The 19,448-nt window shown below is 54.6% G+C and overlaps 6 protein-coding genes across 6 annotated transcripts; 4 read left to right on the top strand and 2 right to left on the bottom strand.

Moving 5' to 3' along the window:
• Positions 1-1,877: 1,877 nt before the first annotated feature.
• Positions 1,878-2,177, bottom strand: CORC01_09962 (uncharacterized protein; the record flags this gene model as incomplete). Its single annotated transcript, XM_022621591.1, has 1 exon — positions 1,878-2,177. The coding sequence occupies one exon, from the start codon at positions 2,175-2,177 to the stop codon at positions 1,878-1,880; it is 300 nt and encodes a 99-aa protein (XP_022471907.1).
• A 238-nt stretch (positions 2,178-2,415) lies between these two features.
• Positions 2,416-5,635, top strand: CORC01_09961 (F-box domain-containing protein; the record flags this gene model as incomplete). Its single annotated transcript, XM_022621590.1, has 4 exons — positions 2,416-2,550; positions 2,605-2,945; positions 3,002-5,093; positions 5,147-5,635. The coding sequence occupies 4 exons, from the start codon at positions 2,416-2,418 to the stop codon at positions 5,633-5,635; spliced, it is 3,057 nt and encodes a 1,018-aa protein (XP_022471906.1).
• A 1,797-nt stretch (positions 5,636-7,432) lies between these two features.
• CORC01_09960 (cyclin domain-containing protein) lies at positions 7,433-8,411 on the bottom strand (the record flags this gene model as incomplete). The annotated part of the gene is made up of 2 exons (XM_022621589.1): positions 7,433-8,119; positions 8,187-8,411. 2 exons carry the CDS (start codon positions 8,409-8,411, stop codon positions 7,433-7,435), a joined length of 912 nt encoding a protein of 303 aa, XP_022471905.1.
• Positions 8,412-9,140: 729 nt separating this feature from the next.
• On the top strand, positions 9,141-11,078 carry CORC01_09959 (PX domain-containing protein; the record flags this gene model as incomplete). The annotated part of the gene is made up of 3 exons (XM_022621588.1): positions 9,141-9,629; positions 9,689-10,142; positions 10,201-11,078. The coding sequence occupies 3 exons, from the start codon at positions 9,141-9,143 to the stop codon at positions 11,076-11,078; spliced, it is 1,821 nt and encodes a 606-aa protein (XP_022471904.1).
• A 3,164-nt stretch (positions 11,079-14,242) lies between these two features.
• CORC01_09958 (uncharacterized protein) lies at positions 14,243-14,677 on the top strand (the record flags this gene model as incomplete). The annotated part of the gene is made up of 1 exon (XM_022621587.1): positions 14,243-14,677. One exon carries the CDS (start codon positions 14,243-14,245, stop codon positions 14,675-14,677), a length of 435 nt encoding a protein of 144 aa, XP_022471903.1.
• Positions 14,678-18,026: 3,349 nt separating this feature from the next.
• On the top strand, positions 18,027-19,436 carry CORC01_09957 (alcohol dehydrogenase GroES-like domain-containing protein; the record flags this gene model as incomplete). The annotated part of the gene is made up of 2 exons (XM_022621586.1): positions 18,027-18,137; positions 18,285-19,436. The coding sequence occupies 2 exons, from the start codon at positions 18,027-18,029 to the stop codon at positions 19,434-19,436; spliced, it is 1,263 nt and encodes a 420-aa protein (XP_022471902.1).
• Positions 19,437-19,448: the final 12 nt, after the last annotated feature.

Raw genomic sequence — 19,448 nt, 5'->3', positions numbered from 1 at the left:
TATACGGATGGGTATGTGACTTTGCAAAGAGCACAAGTGGGCAAACTCTGACCAGAAAGTAAGGTTGCAAGGGGTTGAGGGAGGGGGCGATGGATGGGTATCTGCTTGATTTAAAATAGAGAGGATGGATCATTGGAAAGACAAAGGAGCATGGGGACGCCAGGCACGGTCACTCTCATCCATCATCCATGCCTGGCCCCGTCTGAAAATTGCAACTCTTGTCTAAAAAACGGGGATTTATCTGTACCTACTATACTTTGCCCAGCCCAGTATCCGTTTGTACCTTGTTGGTCCGGCCTCGTCTGTACGAACTATCCATACCTACGGATACGGGCACGACAGGCCTGGATCAGTCGGCACAGCCCAGCCTTGGTGCCTTCCTAGTGGGACAATGTGGGGATTTCCCCTTGGGAGCGGATGCGCTAAGGCCGATCGTCGCCTCATGCTTGCCGGCTTGCGCCATGCCTAGCGCTCCAAATGTCTCGAATGACGGCTGCCTGGTGTTGGATTCTTTGCTACTATCATGAGCATCTATGAATAGAGATGCTGCTGGAGGGTTTCCAGAAAGGGGCGTCTGGGAGACATGCCGTTGAAAAGGCCGTTTCATAGTCAAATTCCGGGTAGCTGCAAGCAGCGACTGAGAAAAAGTGAGTACCCAAAGGATTGATGGTTCCCGGTTGTCCTCCTTCTCCACATGGGCGTCATTGCGCCCCGTAAAGAACCATGTCTACCGCGGAAATGCGACACTACCTTAGCAGACGGCAAACGTACCTAAGCTGCCGTAAACTTACAGTAGCCAAGAACACATTCACAGGGTCTCTCTCAACCTCTGCTTGTATCTGCAGTGGGATGTCTCCATGTGTGCATGAGGGAGACACTTCTGCCACACATATTTAGACAAGAATACTAGAGCCACGACTTCAAGTGAAGTAGCCGTCTGATCTCGTCCTAAGACTATGAGTTATTCAATCAAGATCCTGTCGATGAGCATGTCTACCTCAGGTGACATCCCTGCAAGTTCGCCAAAAGTCTTCCATTGTCTGCGTGTGAGATGATGGCCGAATGACCGTCTCATTGGCCAAAGTTAGGAAGCCGGGCAGATGCAGAGCAAGAGGCTCTCCCAAGCTGTAAAGACCAGGGCATGAGTTTGATACAATCGGTTCGCGCAGAGCAGTCGGCATTGTATGCGACGAGCATACCGCACACAGCGGACAGTCGTCTTTCAGAGTTGTCCTGCGGGTGACGCAGAAATAGAAGACGAAAGCTGGAACACTGGAGCACGTTCGTGGGGAGGAGAGGCCCGTCGTTAGATGTGAGGGACGAATAAAGTCTGTGTAAGATAAGGTAGGTATTTGTATCCGTACATAAGGTATGGATACAAGCAGTGGAGACTCTTCAAAGAAGCTGCGAGGTGAAAGACCGGGACGGTGACTCTGAACGGGAGTTGCAACGGCATGGAGGTGGAGCCGGATTAAGGTAGAGTGCTGTGGGCTCCGCGTGCTGCGAGCCATCCTCGAGGTCCACGGGTGACGGTGCCGCGCTGGTCCTCGAATGCCAGGATGGTAGGCGAGACGCTAACCCCTTTTTCTCCCACTCGTCAACCAGCGAAGCGCCTGAGAAGATGGCGAACCTGCCTTAGGTACCTTGCCTTCCCTTAAGTCAGGACAGTAGGTACGCTGCTGTATTCGTAGTGTACCCATCCGTCGAGATTCTACCTGAGGGAAGCTGCTCGCCCGCCATTGGAGAGTGGCTGCGACCTCCCGCCCCGTGCACAGGGAAAGGACCCCGGGGAGGTCATTGACCATCTGCAGGTTCCAAGGTGTAATGCACCTCATCTTTTCTGCCAGTGCCAGTGCCAGTGCTAGTGCCAGTGCTTGCTAACCACCTCGGAGCCATCCCTTTGCGCTGACGGTGGGCCGAGGGCGGGCGCATCGTTCGCTGGCTGGTTGGCTGGCTGGCTGGCAAGCCGCAAAGGTCAGGTCGTAAGAACGAGTCCTCTCCTGCCCGTCACCTCTCGCCTCGACCGTGACGTTGGCCGCTGCACCCTCCGCCTCCGGAGACGCCCCTCCTCCCCTCCTGCAAGTCGCAACGGTCTGCCCCTGCCCGTTGACGCCCGCGCCTTGCCTTCCCAAGTTCCTCCACTTCCATTGCCATTCTCCGTCGTTCGTTGTCTCCATGTCTCCAAGGGTGTCTGTCTCTTCGCCCTCCCCAACGCAAGGCAGGCCCGATACCTTACCCAACGTGAGGTCAAGGACAGACGCAGAGCCGTTGCTTCTTTCTGTTCATTTTCTCCAACTCGCTTGTTTCTCTTTCAAATCACATTTAATTCCAGTCGCTGCCATCCTTTCCACTGCGCTTCCGCCGAACATCTAAAGTTCCACCCATCGCGAACCGAGTTGGCGTCCTCCCCTTCCTATGCGCCACACTTTGCCCACGATGGATTCAGCCCAGTCTTGCGACAAGGCTACGGCTTCGGCCTCCGAGCCCGCAACCAAACGACTCAGCTTCCTCGACCTTCCTCCCGAAACCCAAAAGGACATTTTCAGCCATGTACGTCCTCCATGCGCCAATATGTCATGTCGCAAGGCAACTGACCCCTTCTAGTGCTCCCAAAGCGACCTGATTTGCCTCTCTCTCGTCTCCAGACACTTCCGCGAACTCGCTGCCGCTCAGTTGTACCGCAATTTCCACATCGTCTTTCCTGACGAAGATGATCCATCCTTCGATTCACCCATCGACAGCCTCGCCGGTGGCCTCGAAACCTTCGTGTCGAGTGAATACGACTATGCCCAGCATCTCAGGGACATCTCCCTCGACACTCTTAGTGCTGGCGACAAGGCCGAGGCTGCCTATAAACCGTACTTGTATAGCGCCAGCTGCGGCAAGTTCATGAATACACTGCTGTCCCTGACCCTCAAGAATGCCAAGTCACTCGAGACCTTCAGGTACGTGGGACATGCCTCCAATTCCACATCCTCGTCACTGACAGGTCCAACACAAGGTGGAACATCCGAGTCGAGCTCAGCCGGCCGGTGTACAAGGCGTTACATCAGATTGCGACCCTCAAGAACCTACACGTTCGAATGCAAGCCGGGCCTTCCCTCTTCGAGATCCCTCCTCCACTACCGTATTCGACGAATTTGCCGCCGCCTACATCGACTCAAGGTCATTGGGATCCGTTGCCGGTATTTTCGGCGGTCTCGGCGCCTCCTCCTCCCTTCGCAAGTATGTCGTTGAATGTCCCGCCGCCGTACAACCCTTCTTCACTCGGTTCCCACCCTCCGCTGCCTCCCGCATTGAAGCCTACGCCCAGAAATAGGCGTAGGGTAGCCGCCAACGACCCCGCAACGCTGGGTGGGTTCCGAAAGCTGAATTCCTTGGTTGTTCTCGACATCGATACCTTGGACACCATTGCGGAGATCAAGTCATGTGTACGCAATTCGGCGTCCACCTTGACGAAACTGAAATTATCCTTCTCTGCCTATCTCGCTTTGCAATCTCGGAAGCCGCCTCCGGATACCGATCCTGACGATTCGGACCAGGACGACGAGTTTGAAGTTGTTCCCCTGCCATCGGCGCCCGGCTGGGATGAGGCGAGTGGGCCCGCAAAAGCATTCCGCGCGCAAGAGGAGAGGAAAAGCCAGGAGTCGGTTTTGGGTAGGATCTTTGACGTGGAACCATTCCTCGTAAAGAAGGCACAGCATCGCAAGAGCCTCAAAGGAAAAGCAAAGATCGATACACCTACTCATACCCAAGAGGCCGGCTCACCTGCCGAGGCCTTCATGAGCAGACTGCGGGAGGTCTCCAGTAAACTCATGGCAAGCGTGGCGGATGGTGATGCGGATGACGGATCAAAGCAAGAGATTCTAGAGATGATTGAGAAGGCTAGCCGGAGATATCTCGAAGCAGAGGAGGCGAAAACGGCGGCTGAAGCAGCCACAAAGGCGAAAGACAAGACGACAGAAGCTGAATCGGGGACTTCCGCTGGCGAAGGATCATCAACCGCTGCTGCGACTTCCACGGTGAACACTGGCACTCAGCCGGCTACTACTGTCGAGGTTTGCGGTGCTTCTGCTGCCGGTGGAGATATCAGCAGTAAATCCAAGGCGACCACGGGGGCCGATTCCAACCCCGAGGACATCAATGTGGAAGAGCCCATGGCTGCCGACGAGGCTGAGGAGCAGTCGGATGGTAAGATCGAACAGAATCAGGAGCAGCCTACAGCTGCTCCCGAGACGACTTCGGCAATCGCTTCGCGCCAAGAACCCATATCAGAATCACATACCACGGTGAGAGCCAAGGCCGCGTTGGAAGCTCAAAAGGCAAACTTTGAAACACTTGTTCTTCGTCTACAGCACCTGCTATCCGAAGCCACTAGTCTCCAAGAGAAGCTAGAGGACTTGCGAACTACTACTACTGCATTCGACCGGGACCACATTCGATATGCCGAGAATCAGTTGCAAGGATTCTACCGCGATATCGAAAATGTCAGGACTGAGTTGAATGCGACTGAAGCTGAAATCCGTGACGTGGAGAAGCAAGTCCATGGCATAGCCACGACGGCACACAGCGAGGACGAGAAAATCAGCGAATATATCCGGTCTACAAGAGGCGTCGCCCTGCGATCTTTCAGTGTCCACCTGATCCCAGTCAAGGCCTCTGTATTCAAAGCAGCCATTGACGTGCGAGTGTTGAAAAGGCTGACATTGCTAAATGTTGGCAGTCAAGCTCCCATTTGGACCATGCTTGCCAAGGAAAACAAGGCACAGCCGCTCCCTCTGCGCAAGATCTTCACAGACAACGTTTCCATCTCTTTCCTGACATTTGCATCACAACTGGAGCAAATCACAGAATTGTTCATGCTTGAGCGATCAGCCAAATACAAGCCGGAGAGCTTCGCGCCCAAGACAAATGTCATCATGGACCAGATCCGCCGTCTTGTTCTCAAGAAGCATATGCCGACCCTGACTCGGCTGATGATCAAGAACGATGCTACAATGGCGTGGGATGTAGACGAAAAGGCCATGCTGCTAATCTGCAACCGCGGAAAACAACTCGAAGAGCTTGCGGCCGCGCTTGGTATTCGCGCCATGGTAAGCCGTCTTGAGATGTGTCTGATCATGTTCTAAGCTGACCAACATCCTAGCACACTTTCATGCAACACCTTGGAGGGCTGGCCAACCTCCGAGCTTTGAACGTTATCTCGTTCAGGAACGACGATACTTGCGTCTGGGTTATGCGCGAGACGCGGAAATTCCTCGTCGATAACCTAAGCCACCACCCTAACATGAAACTCGAGTGGATCTCGATCGATGATGACCGGGTTGAGCGCATTATCCGCCCACCGCCGCAGACACCAGCCGCCAAAGCCGAAGAGAAGAGAAACAAGAAGGGAAAGAAGCCTGCTGGTTCTTCCTTTGGAGCTTTTGGTGGCCCAGGCACCTCTACTGGCTCGGGTGCTCCGGGTGTTTTTCCACCTTTGCCTATGCCGGGATGGGAGACGGATAGCGACAGTGACGACGAAGACACCGATATAGTGGCGAACACCAAGCTGGAAACTGTCGAAGGCGTCCACTTTTACGATGTTTGGGACGTCCGCATCTTCAAGAAGGAAGTCATGGCGGGACGGCTATGAAAGCCCAGCTAGTAGCTCTCAAGGCCGAGAGCAGAAGAGCCAGAGTGGGAAAAAGTGTCGAGAGCGGCGTGGGCTTGGAAAGAATGTCTAGCGACGCAAAACGAAACGGAGTTGGTTGGTTTTACTAGGCTTGGATGGGGTCATATGGGCAATACCCGGCACTAAAGGGATCTAGATCTGGCGCACATGGTATGGAAACGGGTCATTCAGGGCAGAGACACATCTTAGGTTGTCTCAATTTGTCATGGCACAAAATAGCGATTTCTTATGAACATCATTGGGCCTTCACGCCTCCCCTCCTTGTTCATATCAACACCAGCTATTATGAGGCGTTTGCAGAAGCCGTGTTGGTGATCTACAAGTCCCCAAGGCAATCCCCATCCACCCAATCCAGTGTCCAGGCACCGTCTTTGCCTCATTACAGGAAGTCAAGCACCTAGGCCTCTAAACATGCTCGAAAATTCAGGCAACCGAGGCAAAGAGCCTCGCTGCGCCATTTGCAAGAAAAGACCTTTGCCATCATCGTTGGAAACATCCTTGGAAAAGCTATTTCTCACAAACGCAGAAGCTTTTCGCCGGCGGCGGAAGCTCAGCCACATGATGTACTCAGGCGATGACTTTTTCTGGTGTGTGGGTTTTTGATGTCACTTAATTGTTTACCCCCGTTTCATGTTTCTAATTCATATGAAGGGAAGCGCATAAAAGGACATAGGATGGAATTCTTGGTGAGGATCGAGGACTGATTGAATGAGAGCAGGCAGGTCACAGAAGTTGGCATGAAAGTAAAGGGGTGGAGGGGGGTATATACCCCCAAAAAAAAATTGAGGGCAACAGGAAGTAAAAGTAACTCACTAATATTTTTTTCCGCGCTCGGCGAGCTTGGTCTTGGCTTTGTAGAGGCGGTAGACCGCGATGATCTTGACCCAAGCGAACTTGACGAGGAAGGAGACGAAGTCGAAGATCTGCCCGCCAAAGTATAAATCCAAGATGCGGTAGAGCCAGGCGAGGTTCGATGCCGTCGATGGTCTGATTGGTGATCTGGGCGAGCTCGGTGATGTTGGCCATTGTGAGCGAAGGTGGTTTTGCTTGGTTGTTACGAATGGTGATGGGGTTGGTGGCGTGAGAAGTGGGAGGGGGGTGAGGAAAAGAGAAAGCGGGAAGGAAGTGGTAGTTTTAGGAGTTGGATAAGGGGGTTTGTCTATCATTGGGGGAAGGCAGGATGATGACCGTCAGTCATAGCTTATTTGGCGAGCGCCTTCCTAGTTTGTTATCAGGATCTCTCATTCCTTGTGATTAAGAAACTATCTACAGTTTATTTCCACTAGGTAGGTAGAAGATCCCTTAGGAACATATCCTAGCAAAACGATCAATGTGTGCATTGTAAGCCAAATATTGCTGGTTTAAAGGTAGTAATTAAAGAAAATGCCACCTTATCCACACACTAGAAGCCCTACTCTCTGTCAGAGAAGTATTGATACCTACCTGTTAGTTTCAGTCGCCTGCCAGCTACGATTTAAGCTTGGAATATTAGTAAGAAGACTTGATAACTACCGTAGTTTAATCTAGGCTCCGAGACAGAAGCTTCTCAGCTCATCAACCTGCGTATGAAAAGTTTCTACAATGACCGTCTACTGCCAATTAGTAAGGCACTTTGTCCACCCTCAACACCATCAAGTCACGCTTGAGTTGAGCCAAGATATTGATCGAAAGAAGACGCGTTACATCAGATTTTTGTTTGGGTATCAATCTTCTCTTCTCGGGGCCGCCAACAGTTCAGCACTGTACAGCCCTCAACTCCTATGCAGCCTTCTGATCCATCAGCGCCATGATCTCGTCTTCTTCGTCTCCCTCTCCAGCCCGCCTCCTCGCTTCTCTCTCGATCCCATCCCTCATGATCATCCCACCGGTAAGCATCCCAGTCTCCTTGACCCCCTTAACCCATCCCTCGAGACTCCTCATGCCCACCACGAGAAACCCCAGCTCCTCCCGCTCGACATCGAAAACCTCCCACCACGCCACCTCGGGCATCTTGGCCCCTGCCTCTCTAGCCGCAATGTACACCGCCGCCGTCGCGAGCGCGTTGGGCTGGTGCGTCAGGTACAGCATCTGCGGGCTCAGCAGCGCCGTGTTGAGGTGCGCAACCACCCGCCCCGCCATGTTGCCCTTGGGCTTCCCGACAAAATCCAGCGCCTGGAGGTACGTCACCGCCAATGCGTGCGGCAGCGCAACGGCCGTGTCGAAGCCCAGCGCCCAGAGAATCCGCGCCTCGGCCGCCAGCATCCGCGTCTGGAAGGCGGCGTACTCGCCGTCCGTCTGGTAGTACGTCGTCGGGTCCGGGCGGGCGCGCTTGGGGTCTGGTGGCTCGCCGCGGAACAGCGAGGAGGCCGGGGAGAGGAGGTAGGCGTATATGTTTGAGACGTCTCGCGTCGAGCGTGGCAAGGATCCCATTTTGGAGACTAGGTAGAGGGCTGCGGCGGAGACATCCTGGATGGGAGAGACACTCCTTGTTAGTTGACCTGATTCTGTAGAGCGTCAATGGATTGCGACTCACGCTGAATTCACCCGCCATTGGCGACTCGACGAGCCAGTACCGCGCCAGTAAAACATTTGCCTGTGCGGTTGTCGACTGCGGCAAATCGAGCAGAACACCGGCGGCTTGTGTCAAACACTGCGTGGCGTAGAATATGACATCCTGTAGATCGGCAGGCAGTGAGCTGAAGGAATTGCGCTTGTAGAGCTGCTCGGCCGTGGCCAGAGTGTTGGCCATATGCGCCATGATTTGCGCCCTCGATCTGTCGTCGCTTTGGGAGTTTCGCGCCTCGAAAAGGGTCAAGCCAGCACCAAATAATCGTTGTCGCGAGCCTGAGAAGAGCGTCGAGGTTTCGAGGCCACTGAGAATCCGATGCCCTTATTGGTCGAAGCTGAGAGCTGTCAGGGTAAGTTAGGCGCGATGTCTGTCGCGCGTGTGTCGTCACTCTTGCAAGTCGAGACACAACCCGGCCGAAAACAACTGGAGGCTTGGGTTGGCCCGAGCTTCTTCTCCCAGGTTGTGGCCAGCGCAGCCCCACTTATCCTCCGCTTCGGCTTAGCGTCCCCACGTCCTGCTTCGCGGGCTTTAGGTAGGCTTTCCGGCGTACCTGAGGCTTTGAACTCAGCCCGTGGCTACGAACCAATTCAAGGCAGCTGCGTGGAGAAAAGGTTCCCCGGCCCTCTGGACATCACGTTCGCATCCCGCTCAGCTCGCGAACGACACGAGAGCGATTATACGGACCATCATCTACCCACCTGGACCACTCTCGCCCGGCCCACGACAAGTATTGTGCCTTTCAACACTGGTCAATGGATGGGCTTACGTGACGAATCTCCAAATAACCATCTACACCCTTTCCCTCTTCCCCGCATCGGCTTTGTCGGCCAGTTGTGATCCGTCCACGCAACCCGACGACATCATCGAACGCACCCTTGGCAGACGACGACGGACAACGACAAGCACGCTGCCGCAACCATGGACTACAGCGCTTCCATTCACGAAGAGAGCGGCGCATCGCCCTGGGGTAACTCCCCGGGCTCCTCGCCCCGGCCCAACCAGACCAACTTCTCGTCTCTCGGTGCTGACCCCGGCGGCGACCCTTCCGGCTCCCCCTTCCGCTACTCACCGAGCCCTGGCATCGCTACCCCGCAGGATCATCAGGAAGGCTTCGGCGGCGAGCAGTACAGACGACCGGACACCGCGAGCAGCACCCAGTCGGCGACCGAGGTGGAAACACAGGGGTCGAGGACCGAAATAGGCTCAGAGGCCCGGTCCAGCGGCGATGGTCCGGGACCTGAGCTGCCTCAAAAGTCTCAAGAGCAAGGAGGACCCGCGGTCGCGGGTGGCCAGGCTCGTCAAGAACAGCCGCGCAAGCCTCAGCAGCCTCAGTTGAGGCTGCAGGCCAAGATTACTGGTCTTGAGCGCACTGGGAAGAAGGACCCCATCTTGCGATTCGATGTCCATGTAAGCAGTAACCCCTCTCGCCGTCATGCGATGGAAAGTGAATATCTAACAGACCACAGACCAACCTCCCGAGATTCCGCACCACTCAGTACCGCGACGTACGCCGCTTCCATTCGGAATTCGTCAAGCTTGCGGAGCACCTGATCTCTGCGAACCCCGAATGCCTGGTACCTACCGTGCCGCCCGCCGTGACGTCGGCTGGTGCTGGCACGGACGAGGACGAAGCCCGCGTCAAGGCCTTATTACAACGGTGGTTCAACTACGTGTGTAGCAATGAAGTCCTCATGAGGGACGACGAGATGGTGCTCTTCGTGGAGAGCGATTTTGGGTACAGCCCCATGGTGAAGATGAAGCAGCCGGCGACGGGCGTGCGCAGAAAGATTCTGAAGCAGTTTGCCCCCCCGCCGGACGACACTCCGGAGCTCCAGGAGGCTCGGCCGATTGTAAAGCTCTTCTACCTTGGAACAATGGATGCCGGCCACAAAGTCGATAAGCTCGTCAAGTCTCGTCGAGGTAAGTCCACGTCAACATCCCGATAATACACCGCGTTCGCCGGACTGATATCACCCAGGTCTGGGATTGGCTGAATCCGACTTTGGCGTCAAGCTCGGCTCCATGCATATCCAAGAGCCCCATCAAGGTCTCGCCAACGCCTATCGTAAGTTGGGCAAGATCGTACAAACGGTCGGTGACTATCATGCTGCGCAAGCCACCGCGGAAGCCACCACTATTGGTGATCCTTTCCAGTATCACTCCCAGGACTCATTTGTTGTCAAGGAGTCACTTACAAATCGTCAAATTTTGATCCGCGAATTCCTCCAGGCACAGGAGAGCACACGTAGCAAGCTCAATGCCGCCGATCGTCTGAAGGCGAGCTCAAATGTCAGACGCGAGAAGGTTGATGAGGCCATCACAGCCCTTGATGACGCCCGTCAGAACGAGACCTACCTGTACCAAAAGACAACTCGTGTTACGCAAAATCTCGTACAGGAGCGCCGAAAGTGGTTCGCAAGAACTGCAGCGGATCTTCGGCTCAGCATCAGAGAATATGTCATTCGCGAGATTGAGGCGGAACGACGTGCCCTCGCCGTCCTAGAAAGCGTGAGACCAGACATACGCGCCATTGACGCATCTGGCGGTCTGAGTCGACTCGGACGCGAGGCTCACCCTCCCGTTAGAAGGGCCAGCGTGGCAGCCAGCCAAGGTCCCAAGGGTGATGCATGGAGCGGTGTTCCACGACGCACTGACACGCTTAACCGCAGCGTGTCTGGCAGTCTTATGGGCGTCCCCGAGGACGGCGAGGGCGACGACGGTCAAGGTGCAGGGCAGAACAAGGGCCTCGGCGCAGCGGGCGGCCGGGCGAGCCTGTCCGGTGTGGCAGAGGAGGACGACGAAGACCGAGTGGATGCCAGAAACGCGGCAAGCCGATTGGCGACCAGCACTTTCTGATCGAAACGACGCCATGGTTTTGTTTGCGAGGTGCAGGTGATAGGCGAAGCCGCCCTAGCAGGGAGGAAGGGGGGCCTTGGACCGAGACCTTTTGTATGGGGGGCTTTGGGGCAGGCACTTTTCCAAAGGCTCGCATGATGTGTAATGTTGTATCCGTCCTGTTTGTGCTCCCATACACATAGATTCCCAATGTATGAGCCTTGCCTTTTTTTTCTTCGTAATTCTTTTCTCTTCCTTCCTGCGCTTGACTCTTGCTGCACTAGGGACTGACTTGACTCGCCTGCTGCCTGTGAGAGAGAGAACGTTCCCGGGTGAGCAGGGTTTGTTCCCACCTCATGAATGTGTAGTTTGACCTAGACGACAACAAGAACGACAACATTACCATGAGCTTTGAAGTGGCCGACTCGGCGCATGTGTGCCGGTGGCGGAACGTGGTGGAACGTCCCTCTACCTTAAGACACCCTAAGGTAAGGTAGGCTGGAAAAAGGTCCAGTGCAGAGAGTTGTGACGCAAGTGAGGAGGGAGGGAGGGAGGGAGGGAGATAGAATGATGAAGTGCATTTGCTGCAGCGTCTTCCATCTCATCCCGTCCAACCCCCCGGAACTGCCCACGATTGAACTGCGCCAGACGAATGTTGTATTTGCGTACTAACTTTTTGCCGACTCCCAGTCGCTTCTCCCCGCTCCTGCATCGTTGGCATCCACCTCGTAGGTAGTGCTCACAGCAAGAAGAAAAAAAGTATATGAGAGAAGCAGAGAAGGGGGGGCGAAAAACAAGAGTGTACCAGCCTGTCCTCTCGCTGCGACATGCGCGGCAGATGCTGTGTTCCCCTCTCCCTTCCTCTCCCCTCACTCATCCCGGATTCAGGCCCCTGTGTGTGTCTGCCATTGTTTTGGTCCTAGGAAACATTGTTGTTGTGTCGGCTTGGCTTGGTTTTGATCGATTGGCGGTGAGGTGTGAGTCAAGGTAGGCCGTGTAGGACCGGGGGGACTACGGTGCATGTGGATGCGGACGCGGACTCGGTTGTAGTAGAGTAGGTGACTGCTGCTGCTCCTGCTGCTCCTGCTTGTTGGAGGCCAGATGGCGGAATGCACATGTCAATTCCTCACTTGAAAGGGGGCAAGATTCACATGCCCCCGTTGATATAATTGATCAATCATTCATGCGCGACTGCAGGTAAGGTGATTCAAATGAGATGTCTATTCGTAGACCAATACATGTGCTTCTGCTGGTGTCTATATGGCTTTTACTGTGCTTTACTTTTCTTTCCTCTTCCTCATATTTTCCCCCTTATATACCTGTCTAGAAAGTTTTCTTGGGCCAGTGCCAGGTTTTCTCCTTGAATTGCTTGTTAGCGAACGAATCACCGTCTGGTATTAAGAATCCCAGATTGACGGATGAAGCTCTTTCCAGCGGTCTGAGAAATGTCTTGGATGTGTCGTACCATCACCGCCTCGGCCAGTTGTATCCACATGTAGAGTAGTAGACCGTTGAAACTCTAAAAAAGTACGCCGAGAAGGTTCAATGCATATGATTGGGGTATCGTTCCTACATTGTTTTTCAGCTCGTGCTGGCGCCGGTACTGCTCTACCCCTCCCCAGAAGACGCAGCGTTTCCGTGTTGTCAGCCTTCCTAGGCACGCACGTACGTTATTCTCCTTTTTCACTCAAACTCTCTCGAAAGTCGCGTGGCTTACCAGACGCCGTCAGCGTCGGGTTCGGAACCAGGCGTCAGCCAGTTTTCTCTTTCCAATCTATCTGGCATCCGTGTGAGCGATGCGAGCAGTGTTCCACTCGATTCCAGAGATCCGGTAGATCCCTCGCTGACATACCTAGGCAAATGATGTACCTGCGGAAAGACTTTGCGGCCTGGTGAGGTCGTATTATGCTATACTTCCCCAGTCGTCTAATTCGGCTTTCAGGATACGAAAATTCAATCCAAACCATTAGCCGTCAGGACGCAGGGGTTTTACTCGGCAACTACTTCGGCAGGCGTTAATGGCTAAACGTCTGCCTTGAAGCTGAAGCAAGGAGAAAAATCGCCGGTAATGGAATGGGTTCTACTAGCCGCTGGCAAGGGACCATCGCCGTTGCTGTGATGACTTGTTCACTTGCGGATCAGAGGAACACGGTGTTGATTCTACAAGTGTGTTTTTCATTGGCAGACAGGGCGGTAATCCCTTGAATCGTACTGCTCATAGTCGCTGTCGGTCATTTCTGATATCAGAGACTTGACGAATGCTTCGTCCGGGAAGCTGTCTACGTTCGTCTTCGGGTGCATTATTTTACGAACACTGTCCAAATAGATGACGTGACGGGCGTCTTCAATCTACTGTCGTATACCGAGAGGGGGACTGCATGCCCATCACAGAGAGCCAGGTCAAGCCTTGCCGCATGGCTTCTTCTCTAGCAGACAGGACGAAGAGCTCCACTATCCATTGCAGGGGTCCTGGGTGATGCCATGCGTTCCGATTGCGTGAGCATGCAATGCAGGGTTCTCCGAATTGGATAATCGTCTCCAATTTTTGTTTAAGAATATATGCGAATGGGATGTCCACGCAGCTTGCGCTGTCGGATATGCTTGATACGGTCGATGTTGACCACTGACTGAGTCGTCACACACACCAGCTCCTGATTCATCCCGCGTCCATTGGACGGAAGAGAAGCATATCTTGCCGTCTTGAGAGTTGCGTTATCTGCTCAAGCTGTCCGTGTAATAGTGCACTTGGAGATCACTCGTTTGGGAATGAGTAGAGTAGTGGGTGTCCCTTGAAATATCTTGTGAGCGTCAGTGATCAGCGTGGGCGTGGTCTATGCTGGTGTTGTCGACAGAAATATTGATTGAAAAGCACAAGTGGCGCTTAACTCCATCTAACAGGTTTGACGGTTAGTGAGACTTCTGCAGAGCGCAGAAGATGGCATTGATGTACCTCGTTGGTCCTTGCTATTCAAGGTGGCAGCGTCCGCGTCTACGAACGAAGATGCTTGCGAGCGGCACCAACTTCGAAATGGAGTGATTTCGAGCGATCTTATGCAACGGCCATTGCATTTTTGGCCGGGCCGGATTTAATTAGGGTCTATTTTTCGACATAGTACCCTTGCATCGTCGGCAAACTGTTCAATGTCAACCCATGTTTTGTAGATGCTTCCCTGTGCCCCTGCCGGATGTTGAAGCAAGGCGGCGTGCCCAAGGCACAACACCAGCATCGTCAGGAGGCCCAAACTACATCCTTGCTGCGGGGAGGGCTCATACTCGGCAGACAACTGCAGCGACAGAATCCCCAGCAGGGTCTTGCGCGCGCGGATGCGTCAAAATTTGCGGATCAGGATGAGGTAAGGCCACCCATGAGATGGAGTAGTGGGCTTTCAGAGACTTACAAGGGCTGGTTCCAGGACGGGTCACTCGCAGCGCCCTACTATAGGACCGGTAAAATGGAGGTGCAGATGCAGTGTTGGCGCATACCGTCCGTCGGTCCGCTCTCTGGAAACCTTGGGCCCAATGTCTCGACCAGGTTCGTGCAGGCGGAAGTGCAGGCGGAAGTGCTGGCGGAAGTCGGAAGAGAGGAGCTGTGGTGGCACCTACTATCTACACTGGTGTAAACATTCTGTTCGAAAGACGAATTGCAGCGAACCTGCTAAGATTAAACCTGAAGTTGAGAGCCGATTTCTGGCATCGAGGGCGGCACGACGTGAACATCTTGTTTGGGCCAGTTTCACGAAGGGTAAGGTTATTGGAGGACCCATCGCTTCCGACATGATCTGGTTCGGCCGTTGAGGACCTTGGCTTCGCTCTCTTGGGCCGTCGTCTGTTGCGAAAAGTCATTCTTGCAAGGATGAGGGTAGGTAAGGTAGGGGCCCATTCACTGAGCCGGGGCCAAAGAGATGGGGCGGTCGTTCCATGTCCCCTCAGAGGAATCAACGGGGGCCATCCGCCGCGGCCAGGGACCTTGTGGGCAAGCCATCACAGCGGGCCCTGACGTGCAGCGCGCAGCTCAGGTTGAGAATTTGAGCTCTGTGAAGAGACTTGGCGTTAAGCAGGCTTCCCAAAGCTGGACCAAGGCGCGAAACCGAAACTCCTACTTCCATGGGGGAGGAGAGCAGCTGGTCAACGGAATATACTTGGCAATATATTTCTGGCGACGACTTTCTGTTCGTCTCAAGCGATCGACAGAGGACATGATCCGATATCGTGAACCGTGACGATTCGTTATTAGCTCGGACGGATGAACGCTGTCGACGACCGCCAGCGTCCTCATTCCGCGGAACGAACGGGATGTGCGCCACCGCTGGCCAGGACAGGGTAGATGGAGTTCAGCCGTGCCGCACCGCACAACCTCCAGCTAAGAGGGTGACGACGGATGGGTGGCTCCAATTCTCGAACGTATCCGACAGCTGGTTGATAGGATACCTAAGCCATGAAGATGCGATGCAGGAGGCAAAAGCTATCCAGCGCCGTGAGCGGACACGGAGGGAAAGAAGCTCAAGTCTGCGAAGATGCCGATTCGTTCCATTTCAGGACGAGAGACTTGGCAAAATGGCATGAACGTGTCGTCGAGTAAAGCCAGAGGTGATGGACAGATGAATTCGAGCGGTACGGCATGGATACAGCAGAGGAATCACGCAGACAGGGAAGCCCCCCCTGCCTTGGCAACCCGCCATCCGAACTGTTTTATGATTATGGAATGTTAAGGAAATTAAGACGGTGCCTTATCCGAACCTGCTCTTTCTTCCTATAACGCAAAATTATCCGTACCTTAGACGGAAAACGGCAAGCACGTACGAATACCACTATGTAGGCAATGTGTAGGCAATCAAGGATCGCGAGAGGCAAGGGGGGAAACCTTAAAAATTCAGTCATTTGGCTTCTCCAACCGAGCCTACCTTACCTTGCTTCGTACACTTCCTTCTGCCTCCATCATCAAGCCATGATCCACCCTCCTGGCAATAGTCTCCACGTTACGTATACTCGAATCCCAAACGCCGAGCCGTCATATCACTCAGTCCTTCGTTACCTTAGCTCTTTGTTCAGTCAAACTGCACGGAGCCCATGTCGATGGAACTGCTCGCTCCATTGGCCACAAAGACGTGCTCAACTCTTCGACAGCCGAGCATCCGACTGCCCCTTTGGGAGGATTCAACGCATTCAATGAGGGCCACGAATCGTTGCTTCGTTGCGAATCCCGTGTGGAATTCGAACCTCGACTAGCCAACTACGTCGCTTCTCCGTCGGTGGCCTGCCCTGGTCCTCTCTCTCTCTCACCGTCTATCCCCGTATCCATTCTTCCTGCAACTCTCGCTCATTCACCAGGACATTCATCGCCTCATCTTGGGCTCGATTGTCCATCATCTGTCGCAATTCATCCGCGATTGTCCCGTACATCCCATCTCCCCCTCGCAACCCTTGCTAGCCAGATCACGGTATTGCCCACGGCATCTACCTTGTCCAGCACACCTCCTCATTTCCCCCCTCCATCAACAGCCATGCATCCCCGTTGCAACGACTGCCCCCCTCCCGGCTCTCCCCCTCCCTACCCCTCTCGTTTATCCCTGTTCAGGTCCATTCTGTTCCGGGCCCTCACTCCCGGGTACCTCGCCGACTATACCTTAACTGTCCACTTGGCTCAATATCCCAGTCCTCGCATGTGGCCGTTCTACTGAGACGACAGAGGCAATACCGTGAATACCTACTTTTCCCCTCGCGATTCGCCATCGTCATGTCTTCGTCCTCGCTCCCTCTACCAACCGAATAGCTCAGCAACCCGAGACATGAATAGTCCGTCACCGCAATCTGCGACATATGCAGGCGAGGCACTACGTCCATGGCTATCATGTTGGAGCCCATGCATGCCGATATCTGTCACCGCACTGATGCCATCCAGGCCGTCCCATCACCAGCCGCTAGCTCCCCATTTGTTCGCTAGGCCCCTCCATCTGTGCCATGCTTGGAGAGTTTCGGAAGTGGCACAACAGGGCCCTGCCTAGTCACCGCAACAGGCGAAAAGTTTCTTCCATCCGCCCTCCCCCTTTCCACCAGTCCGGCATCGTCAACCAATGCCTCGACGATGTCACGCCCAGTGCGTACAGCTGCTGCCCAAATGCGGACACCTCATGGCCCAACCTGCTTTGTTCATTGCCAAACCATGTACTGCGCGGTATCCCTTTCATCTCTTGGCCTCGCAAGCCAGTACAATACCGGCCAAGGTTTGTGCTGCCGAACCGTGAGGTGGCTCCGTCGCTAGATGCCTCTTGCATATGGTTTCCCGAGATTACATGTACGAAGCTCTTAGCTTGGCTCCGATAACTGGTCGATGTTTGGTTGGGCGACCTTGGCCAACTCTCCCCATCATGGTCGCCTTCGATAGGCATGCTCAAGGCCCATTGTCCATCCGTCTCCCCATTCACTCAAGATAGCCCTTGCAACTTTTGTTTATCACTGATTGACACCACCATGAGCATCATTCACCAGAACGTTGAGTCCAGGGCCGGGCAAGCACGCAAGCCTACTTAAGGGGTGGGGGGGCAACGGCCCCTTCGCGCCAAAGTTTCTTCAAATTCCCTCTATCGCAGTCTCCTGCTCTTCCGGTTATCTTTCATTCTGCCAAGTGAGCATATATCTGCCCACCTCAGTCTTCGCACGGGAATCGTTTTAGCCTGGTCTTCACCCGCGAAATCCCCTGTCTCTTACCTCGTGGCCCCGTTACCCCCAAACTCCAAATACCAAAGCGAACCTATCATTCCTCGAGACACCCCGCGCTGGTCCCCTCCTCATTCCCAGGACCCTCGCCCTCGTGTTCTTAGCACCTTTGGTTGTCGGCACCCCTCATCCGGCACTTGGGCCAATCCCACTGATCGAGCGCTCCCTATTAGGAAGTTCGGCCAAGCCCCCTTTGACACCCTAACCCAACATCCCACGCTTCACCCCACGCCGCCGGCGTCATACAGCTTCATCATGGCCCCAGTTGCAACGGGTGAGATCGCACCAATGCACCTACCCGTCTACAAGTCAAAGTCTTCTTCGGTCACTGCGTCTGTCTTGTATGGCCCGCGGGACTTGCGATTGGTAAGTACAACTTCTTGGGGTCATGGATTGTGCCGTGGAGAATGTGGGCTTTGTCACACAGTCCCCCACGTTGATCCTATTGCTTCCCTACACCCGAACGTCAAAGCCGCCCCGCCTTCTACAAGTTAATCCTAACGACACTCGTAGGAAACGAGAAGCATAGAAGACCCGGCCGCCGGGGAGCTGCAAATTGCCATCAAGCGGACTGGTATCTGCGGGTCTGATGTCAGCTACTACAAGAAGTTCGCCAACGGCGACCTCTGCGCCTGCCACCCTCTCTCACTAGGCCACGAGTCATCGGGAGAAGTTGTTTCCATAGGGCCCCAGGTGACGGGCTTCAAACTTGGCGACCGCGTCGCTCTCGAGGTCGGCGTTCCTTGTGGTCAATGCACCATCTGTCGTAAAGGAAGATACAACCTCTGCAAGAAGATGAAATTTAGGTCCAGCGCCAAGAGTGTGCCCCATTACCAGGGAACTCTACAAGAACGGATCAACCACCCTGCGGCATGGTGCCACAAGATCCCCGACCACGTCTCCTACGAGGCGGCTGCTCTCCTTGAGCCGCTTTCCGTTGCCATTCACGCTGTCAACAGAGCCGCGCCGGAGCCTGGCTCGACAGCCTTGGTCATTGGAGCAGGAACCGTCGGGCTTCTGACAGCTGCCATGGCGCGCCAGGCTGGGTGTTCCGAAGTCACCATCACCGATGTTGATGCCGGCCGCGTCAACTACGCAGTCGAGAAGGGCTTCGCCACCCACGGCCACATCGTCAACACCAACTCGGGAACCTCCACCCCAGCAGACCCAGGCGTCATGACCCCGGCGAGTATCTTCTCAGTCCAGAGCGTTCAGAGCAAATTCGACGGTGCCAAGTCGCTGGCCGCAGAGATCCTCGCACTCACCAAGGTGCCAGAAGAGCTTGATTCGGACGCCGAGGACGACGGTGTCGACGTCACGTTTGAGTGCACCGGAAAGGAGGTCTGCATGCATACCAGCCTATACGCCACGAGGCCCGGCGGGAAAGTGATCATGGTGGGCATGGGCACCCCCGTACAGACTCTCCCCCTTTCTGTCGCACACCTGAGGGAGATTGATATCCTGGGCATCTTTCGGTACGCCAATACCTATCCAACGGGCGTCCGTCTGCTCTGCGCCAAGGGCAACGCGGGGCTCCCGCCCCTCGACGACATGGTCACGCACCGGTTCAAGGGTCTCCACAACGCGTCAAAAGCTTTTGAGCTGGCGAGTCGGACATGCGATGATGAGGGGAAGCTCGTGCTCAAGGTTGTTATTGAGGCCTGAATTATGAGTGGG

Source organism: Colletotrichum orchidophilum (assembly GCF_001831195.1).
Source record: "Colletotrichum orchidophilum strain IMI 309357 chromosome Unknown Scaffold_94.1, whole genome shotgun sequence".
Lineage (NCBI taxonomy): Eukaryota > Fungi > Ascomycota > Sordariomycetes > Glomerellales > Glomerellaceae > Colletotrichum > Colletotrichum orchidophilum.
This window is presented reverse-complemented; position numbering and strand designations above follow the sequence as displayed.